The sequence below is a fragment of the Staurois parvus genome, unplaced genomic scaffold, assembly GCF_062004578.1.
Source record: "Staurois parvus isolate SC_StPar_1 unplaced genomic scaffold, SC_StPar_1.0 ptg000100l, whole genome shotgun sequence".
Lineage (NCBI taxonomy): Eukaryota > Metazoa > Chordata > Amphibia > Anura > Ranidae > Staurois > Staurois parvus.
In genome coordinates this window covers 140,295-149,669 of record NW_028317896.1, presented here as the reverse complement: position 1 = coordinate 149,669, position 9,375 = coordinate 140,295, and the positions used below count along the sequence as shown (strand labels likewise).

Here is a 9,375-nt window from a genome sequence, read left to right as displayed (position 1 = left end):
TTGGAGGTTCCTTGTGGGAGGTGGAGGGCGTGTCATCCGTGACATTCGGAGGTTCCTGGTGGGAGGTGGAGGGCGTGTCATCCGTGACATTTGGAGGTTCTTTGTGGGAGGTGGAGGGCGTGTCATCCGTGACATTTGGAGGTTCCTTGTGGGAGGTGGAGGGCGTGTCATCCGTGACATTCAGGAAGTTGGACATCTGGTGCCATGATGCACCCCCCCGCCCTCCCTCCTCAGTCCCCCCGCCCCTCCCTCCTCAGTCCCCCTTGCCCCTCCCTCCTCAGTACTCCCCGCCCCCCCAGACATTGATTAGACCGCTTGTTTTATTTGTTATTTTATTTGAAGAGGTTTGTGTTTAAACTCACAATAAATAAAAAACCTATTTAACAACAACGACTGAAATGGAAGTGTATACCCTGTGACAGTAGACATAGATGCACACACACACCGACAATCACACTTGGATTACATGGTTCCATCGATCGATACACACCGATTCACGCCTGGCTGTGCGCCCCACAACACCTCCATTGTTCTAGGAGTTCAGTACACAGACAATGGCAATACAGTACATTGAACGGGGAGATGGCTGGCGGGTCATCGACATCCAGGAACTGACAGCATTTACATGTCAGATCATGTCGTCCTGAAATGTCATCGTGAGGCGCGGGCTGAGTATGCGGAAACATGATTCCTCCATCACGGGAACCCTTCATAGAAGAATGTTCCCTCATGGATCGCACAGCTCTGCGTAGGCTTGTCCCGGCAGCCATCTTGTATATTGTACAAACAACACGTCCATCGCATTCAGGGACAGCGGCATACAAACGTCATGGGGGCGTCATACAAACGTCATGGGGGCGTCATACAAACGTCATGGGGGCGTCATACAAACGTCATGGGGGCGTCATACAAACGTCATGGGGGCGTCATACAAACGTCATGGGGGCGTCATACAAACGTCATGGGGGCATCGGAGACAATAAAAAGCATTACATTAATAAAAGTTACAACTGAAAAAACAAAATTGACCTCTACATGGGTTGACCTACTGTGCAAAAACCACATTTGGTGACTACAATATTTTTAAATACAGTACAGTATCAGGCGTAGTCTAACTCCCACCTGTCTAATAATACCATCCAACAAAAATAGATATATTTATATATATACCTATAAATATATATATATATAAATATCTGATACACTATACAAAGAAATGTGTCTCTGCTTGTGGCTACATCAGGAAGGCAAGCCCAAAGCGCAGGGGTAGGAATTGCTAAGGAAAGGCTGACATGAAAAAAATGTCATGAAATACGGGAATGAGGGGGGCTCAGGAAATCTCTACCTGCCTCCTAGAAGTGACCCATACCGGACCGATACAGGTGGACTAGGACTATCGGGAGGCCCAGGATGATGTCAGCAGAACCGTAATATAAGGCAGGGTTGTCTACCTCCATGTGGCTGAGGACATGTGGAAGGAGCTCTCTGCAGGGTCACAGCCATTGTAAACTATTCAGTGCTGCTGCTAACAGCCCCACACCTAGGGGGAGCCACCTTCCAATGTCCTGTACTAGTCAGTGCTGGCCGACCTCTCCACACCGCCCAGCAGTGTAGAGGAGAGTCATCAGTGCAGTCCATGTACGACCTCTCCTCACCTGAGGACAGGCTGGATCTTGGCATCACCCCTTGTGCCACGCCGGCCTGACTGCTGGCCGAAGCCACCAATCACATGGAGGAGGGTTTTGAACCTGTGAACTTGTGGCAAATGTTACATATCAATGGAATGGCAAATCTCCACACACAATCTGTACCATCAAAGCCTGCTTGAGATATTTTGTAGGATGATAGGACTGCTGTGGAAAGAAAGAGCTGTGAACTGATACATACTGACGATGTAAATCTTTGGGGCAAACGGAGAACTAGGAGGACTAGGCACTGCGATTGCTGAAAGTTCTGTACATTGCAGGTGGGAATTTACATACATTGCATCAGTGCGTGTCCTGTGCTGAGCAGAGATCAGTCATTATACCAAACCTTCTAGGTCACATCGGTCTCAATGTGTCCCCACCAAACCTTCTCCTAGGTCACATCGGTCTCAGTGTGTCCCCACCAAACCTTCTCCTAGGTGACATCGGTCTCAGTGTGTCCCCACCAAACCTTGTTCTAGGTGACATCGGTGTCAATGTGTCCCCACCAAACCTTCTCCTAGGTGACATCGGTATCAATGTGTCCCCACCAAACCTTCTCCTAGGTGACATCGGTCTCAATGTGTCCCCACCAAACCTTCTCCTAGGTGACATCGGTCTCAATGTGTCCCCACCAAACCTTCTCCTAGGTGACATCGGTCTCAATGTGTCCCCACCAAACCTTCTCCTAGGTGACATCGGTCTCAATGTGTCCCCACCAAACCTTCTCCTAGGTCACATCGGTGTCAATGTGTCCCCACCAAACCTTCTCCTAGGTCACATCGGTCTCAATGTGTCCCCACCAAACCTTCTCCTAGGTCACATCGGTCTCAGTGTGTCCCCACCAAACCTTCTCCTAGGTCACATCGGTCTCAGTGTGTCCCCACCAAACCTTCTCCTAGGTCACATCGGTCTCAGTGTGTCCCCACCAAACCTTCTCCTAGGTCACATCGGTCTCAGTGTGTCCCCACCAAACCTTCTCCTAGGTGACATCGGTATCAATGTGTCCCCACCAAACCTTCTCCTAGGTGACATCGGTCTCAATGTGTCCCCACCAAACCTTCTCCTAGGTCACATCGGTGTCAATGTGTCCCCACCAAACCTTCTCCTAGGTCACATCGGTCTCAATGTGTCCCCACCAAACCTTCTCCTAGGTGACATCGGTCTCAATGTGTCCCCACCAAACCTTCTCCTAGGTCACATCGGTGTCAATGTGTCCCCACCAAACCTTCTCCTAGGTCACATCGGTCTCAATGTGTCCCCGCCAAACCTTCTCCTAGGTCACATTGGTCTCAACGTGTCCCCGCCAAACCTTCTCCTAGGTCACATCGGTCTCAGTGTGTCCCCACCAAACCTTCTCCTAGGTCACATCGGTCTCAATGTGTCCCCACCAAACCTTCTCCTAGGTCACATCGGTGTCAACGTGTCCCCGCCAAACCTTCTCCTAGGTCACATCGGTGTCAACGTGTCCCCGCCAAACCTTCTCCTAGGTCACATCGGTCTCAATGTGTCCCCACCAAACCTTCTCCTAGGTCACATCGGTCTCAGTGTGTCCCCACCAAACCTTCTCCTAGGTGACATCGGTCTCAATGTGTCCCCACCAAACCTTCTCCTAGGTGACATCGGTCTCAATGTGTCCCCGCCAAACCTTCTCCTAGGTCACATCGGTCTCAACGTGTCCCCGCCAAACCTTCTCCTAGGTCACATCGGTCTCAATGTGTCCCCGCCAAACCTTCTCCTAGGTCACATCGGTCTCAATGTGTCCCCGCCAAACCTTCTCCTAGGTCACATCGGTCTCAATGTGTCCCCGCCAAACCTTCTCCTAGGTCACATCGGTCTCAATGTGTCCCCACCAAACCTTCTCCTAGGTCACATCGGTCTCAATGTGTCCCCACCAAACCTTCTCCTAGGTCACATCGGTGTCAATGTGTCCCCACCAAACCTTCTCCTAGGTCACATCGTTCTCAATGTGTCCCCATCAAACCTTCTCCTAGGTCACATCGTTCTCAACGTGTCCCCACCAAACCTTCTCCTAGGTCACATCGGTCTCAATGTGTCCCCACCAAACCTTCTTTTAGATCAGTGTCTCCACCACTAGCCAGTGTTTGAAAAGTATGATTTAGCCCCATAAGCTTCGTCTGCATTAACATAATCGTAAATGCTGCAGATCATGTTCTTCTCCTTCCCTCAACAGTCACAGAAAAGTTAAAAAAATGCTACTACAGTACGTAAACGGAGTCCATGTTGGGTGAGGAACACCCCACTCCCTGCGTAGTGTTGCAGGCCCGATAGCTCATTCTATACAACATTCAGTTTTAGTAGAAAAGCATTCATGTATATGTTATGTAGAGATCTTCTTTCCTCTCTCCTTCATCTACCCACCTGTGGCCGATATACCTGCCAGGAACACTAGATCTACCCTGTGGTTATTCAAGAAGGTTTGAAATGCAGCGAGCAGGATTGTTTGAAAAATGGTTTGCTGCCTAGCTGTGCCTCCCTGAGGTGCTGGCAAGATTTCAGGTGGAGGCCTTGTTATGCTGAACATAAACTAAACTGAGGAAACGTTCCCTCTCAAACTTCTCACCCCACGTCACCCTGCACCACCAGTAATATATCGGCAGACCGGACACAGGTAGGGAAGGAGAGGGAAATGCCCAGAGGTAGGTGTTGCAGGAGAAAGGTTACACTTGGGAATCCCCCAGACTGTGGAACTCTTCTGGAGAAGTATGTTTATCCGTGCTGCTTTCTCCACCAGCCTGCCTGAAGTTGGAGGCAATCTCATCGAAGGTGCGTCCTTTGGTCTCTGGCACTTTGAAGAATGTGTAGATGAAGAAGAAGATGAGCAGCACAGTAAATATAATGAAGACATAGGCACCGGTGACTTGCTGCCAAGGAAAACAAAGCTGGTTAGGAGAATGTCCTGGAATACACCGACCTTCACATGTTTAAACCATTGACATTGTAACGGAACTCGAGATGTGAGTCACTTACCTCTACATACTGGAAGCACATTCCCACAATGAAATTTGATGTCCAGTTGGAAAGGCCAGCAACAGCAATAGCTGCAGGTCGGGGACCTTGGCTGAACAGTTCTGCCACAATAAACCATGGGATGGGGCCGGGTCCAATTTCAAAGAATGCCACAAAGCCGAAGATGGCTACTATGCTGAGGTAGGACATCTCTGCCACACGGTCCTAAAGGAGACAAATGAGAGAGGTTAGACCATCATGTCCTTGTACAGTGCTGAGAGTAGCTGTCAGTGAAGGGCTTCCATCTACCTAAATATAGCGCCTGTAAGTAGGCCTGCCCCAGGAACCTCTCGACACCCTTTTCTCCCAGGACAAAAATACGTCTCCCTCTAATTATAAATGACTGCTGGTTTGTATTCATGTACCTGACACTTACCAGCAATACCAGGGCAATGGTCATCAGTATAGCACATCCAGCCATGCCTGCCAGTCCGATGAGGTGCAGCGTGCGACGGCCGGCTCTCTCCACCACAAACAGCTGGAAGACAAAGTAAAGCTCATCATTCATCTTCCTGGGGCACAAATGCAGTCTCGGATATCAGAGTTTAGTTGTGTTTCCTCACTGGGGGAGATTTACTAAAGCTGGTTCACTCAGAATCTGGTGCGGCCTTGCATGGCAGCCAATCAGCTTCTAACCTCAGTTTGTTCAATTAAGCTTTGGCAATAAAACCTGGAAGCCAATTGGTTGCCATGCAGAAGTGCACCTGAAAACCTGGAAGCTGATTGGTTGCCATGCAGAAGTGCACCTGAAAACCTGGAAGCTGATTGGTTGCCATGCAGAAGTGCACCTGAAAACCTGGAAGCTGATTGGTTGCCATGCAGAAGTGCACCTGAAAACCTGGAAGCTGATTGGTTGCCATGCAGAAGTGCACCTGAAAACCTGGAAGCTGATTGGTTGCCATGCAGAAGTGCACCTGAAAACCTGGAAGCTGATTGGTTGCCATGCAGAAGTGCACCTGAAAACCTGGCAGCGGATTGGTTGCCATGCAGAAGTGCACCTGAAAACCTGGAAGCCGATTGGTTGCCATGCAGAAGTGCACCTGAAAACCTGGAAGCTGATTGGTTGCCATGCAGAAGTGCACCTGAAAACCTGGAAGCTGATTGGTTGCCATGCAGAAGTGCACCTGAAAACCTGGAAGCTGATTGGTTGCCATGCAGAAGTGCACCTGAAAACCTGGAAGCTGATTGGTTGCCATGCAGAAGTGCACCTGATTTTGTCCTCTCCAGCTTTAGTGAGTAAACCCCAGTATTATTATTATTGTTTTATTATTATTATACAGGATTTATGGCTCCAACAGTGTGCTCAGAGCTGTACAATATAACAGGAGACAATACAGCAACAATACAGATCAATACAAGAGGGATAGGAGGGCCCTGATCCTTACAATCTAGGAGGGAGGGGCTAGTGGTACAAAAGGTAGTAACTGTGGGGGATGGACTGGTTGGAGGAATAGAAGATTCCATTATTAGCTGAGGGCAGGATAGGCTTCCCTGAAGAGATCGGTTTTCAGAGATCACCTAAAAGTGAGCAGAGTAGGCGATAGTCTGATAGATTGGGGTAGAGAGTTCCAGAGGATGGGGAATCTCTGGAGAAGTCCTGGAGATGAACAAGAGAGGAGGAGACAAGGGAGTTAGAGAGTAGGAGGTCATGCGAGGAGCGGAGAGGACAGTGGAGGACACTGAATGGAGGCCAGTGGAGGGATTGGCAGAGAGGGGTGGAGGACACTGAATGGAGGCCAGTGGAGGGATTGCAGAGAGGGGTGGAGGACACTGAATGGAGGCCAGTGGAGGGATTGCAGAGAGGGGTGGAGGACACTGAATGGAGGCCAGTGGAGGGATTGCAGAGAGGGGTGGCAGATACGGAGCGGTTAGTAAGGTGGATGAGTCTGGCAGCCGTATTCATGACTGAAGAGGGGATAGTATGTCTAACTTCCACAAAGATTAAAATTCATCGCAGAAACACAGAAGAGCGATGGCAGCAAAAAGTCCAAGTGTTCCATCCAGTCTGCCCCATTTGTTTTTTCCTGAGTATAGACCTATGTTTGAATCCACTTCCTGTTTCCTGATTCTTCCTCTGCCGGAAATCTATTCCAGCCATCAACTACTCCTTCAATAAAATTGTACTTCCTAAGGCTAGTGTTGCACGTTCCTCCAGTTAGTTTGAGGTCATGTCCCCGTGTTCTTCATCTTGGTTTCATATTGGAAATCCTGCCCTCCTGAAAATTATTCACCCCTTCATGTATTTAAAGATTTCAGTCATGTCCATCCTTTCCCTTCTGTCCTCCAGTTTGTATATATTGGGTTCCTGAAGGCTCTCCTGATGTTTTATCACCCAGATCTATCAACCAGACTAAGCCTCCATTCACACTTGTATGAGTCCAAAGTTGCACGACTTTGGAGGGCATCTTTGATGCAACTTTGGATGGGTGCAACTTGGATGTAACTTGTCCTTCTGCAAAGTTAGACCCACTGTTCCACCATTGTTGCATGTAAAACAACCAGGTATGACTTTCCTGCAGCTTTTGAGGGTTAACATTGAAGTCCGTGGCCCTCAAGTGGCATGAAAGTCGGTCCAATGTAGTGCATGAACTACTTTGATGTTGCTGCAGCTTTCAGTCGCACATGTATGAATGGGTATCATTGGGAAAACACAGGGTACATCTTGTCATGCGATTTTGATGTCCAAAGTAGCATGACAAGTCGCACAAGTGTGAATGGGGTCTTAGGAAGTTTATGGAATCCTTTACATCCATGACGGTTATGTCTCAATTTTAGTGACAGCAAATTCTTTGCATTTTACTCACCGAGACCACAGTAAAGGCGGTGTTCACAATCCCAGCACCTATGGTGGCATAGATTGGCTGCTCAACTTGAGCTTTTTCAAAGATCATGGTGGAATAGTAGAAAACCTGAACCAAGGGGAAAACCATACATTAGAGTCTGAATGTTAGATTTTATACGTGGCGTCATGCAGGAAATGTGTAATCGTATGTAACCAAGCAAGGTCATGCGTGCAGCCCTTACCGCATTAATACCAGAAAGCTGCTGGGATAGTTGAAGGACAATAGCAATCAAGATAGGTTGGCGATACAGTGGTGACCTGAAGAGCTCTAGAATGGTGACCTTCTTTTCCCTCATCATCTGGCGACTTTCCTCCTTCATCTCCTGCAGGTCAGCAGTAACATCCGTGGTGCCTCTAAGCTTCTTCAACACTATAAGACGTAGAGGAGAATGTTGTCATTCGTGGAGGAGACTGCATGTAGTGAAACATCTTGTGGCCTTGGACCGTGGCCTAATAAGCTATTTTAAGATCTGACATTGTGGTGCGAGACGTTTGGTTACTCACCGCTTTTGGCTTTATCTTCTTCATTGCGGTTGATGAGAAGAAATCGAGGACTTTCAGGGCAGAAGGGCAGTGCTGCGCACTGGATCAGTGCAGGTATGAAGATGCATCCCAAAAGTAGAGGCCACAGTGAGTCGTTCCCCATAATCGGCTCAAGCCCAAAGATCTGCGCAGATACAAGGAGAAATGACTACCAGCGGCTCTTCATGGACACTATCATCCTTGTATATAACAGTCATGTTGTTACTTACTTGGGCAATCAGAATTCCAACCACAACACCCAGCTGGTGCAGTGTGCCCAGGGCACCTCTCAGGGATGTAGGGGCAACCTCTCCAACGTACAGGGGAACAAATCCAGTAGTCAGACCACAGTACAGACCAATCACAAACCGGCCAATAATTAGCATCTCAAAGGAGTACGCCATCTTGGAGAAGCCCATAAATATAGCAGCAATGAAGGCCAGGATGTTGGCTATTAACATGGAATTACGCCTGTGGACAAAAGCAAAAACCAGCTTAGTTTTTCCTCCTAGACCATAATAATTTATCCCTTACTTTATATAAAATCGATATGTTGGAGGTGCGGATCAGCAGCTATCTGATAGGTCTGTACATTAGTTACACAATACTCCTCTTTGTGGTTTACCAGTTATACCATTTGAGGTTTCTCAGTAATGGGAGCCAGAAAAAGCCTATAGATTGCTAAGAGGCTGCAGATCCTTCCGGACTCCTCGCCTTCCTTCCCACTATTGAGGATCCATTTTCAGCTTTCTCATCTTATTTTGCCATTTTAAACCCTGAGGTTGTAATATTGGACCCTACAGAGTCCTGTGACTCCACCAGACTGCCATGGATTCCAGGAGGCCGGGATGTCTCAATCCTTGACCTTCATAGACCTGCTTCGGGTATTAATAGAACCCCGTGAAGCAGAATGAGGAGTTGGATGATCGAACACTTCAGGTACATCAGAATACATGCCCAGCTCTGTAGGTACACATCCTCATATACACATAACTAACCTTCCGAAGCGGTTCACAAACAGCCCCACGGAAAACGAGCCAATCATGCCACCGACCGAGAAGATGGCCACTGAGAGGGACCATAGTGAGGTCAGCGTGGTGTCTGAGATGGGCATATCATAGCGGCTTAGCCAGGTCTCATTGTAGAAATTCTCAATCACCTACAAACAACCAGAAAACAGTCATGAATACTGAGGAAGAGATCTGTGATACTACGACGTACTGACACGTTATCCTGCACTCGTATGTCTGCATACAGGCAGCCGCCATTTTATTCTTCCATGGTGTGGCCGGCATG

The 9,375-nt window shown here is 48.3% G+C and overlaps 1 protein-coding gene across 2 annotated transcripts in view; it reads right to left on the bottom strand.

The window, feature by feature from the left end:
• Window positions 1-315: 315 nt before the first annotated feature.
• Window positions 316-9,375, bottom strand: part of LOC149467794 (solute carrier family 2, facilitated glucose transporter member 1-like) — a 108,064-nt gene continuing 99,004 nt past the window's right edge. For both annotated transcript variants that reach the window (XM_089671172.1, XM_089671173.1), the window contains exons 3-10: window positions 9,078-9,238; window positions 8,310-8,550; window positions 8,062-8,224; window positions 7,740-7,927; window positions 7,520-7,624; window positions 5,092-5,193; window positions 4,677-4,880; window positions 316-4,570 (exon numbers count right to left, since the gene is read on the bottom strand). In XM_089671172.1, coding sequence (XP_089527298.1) covers window positions 4,367-4,570; window positions 4,677-4,880; window positions 5,092-5,193; window positions 7,520-7,624; window positions 7,740-7,927; window positions 8,062-8,224; window positions 8,310-8,550; window positions 9,078-9,238 — 1,368 coding nt within the window. In that variant the 3' untranslated portion in view covers window positions 316-4,366. The remainder of the gene's footprint in view (window positions 4,571-4,676; window positions 4,881-5,091; window positions 5,194-7,519; window positions 7,625-7,739; window positions 7,928-8,061; window positions 8,225-8,309; window positions 8,551-9,077; window positions 9,239-9,375) is intronic.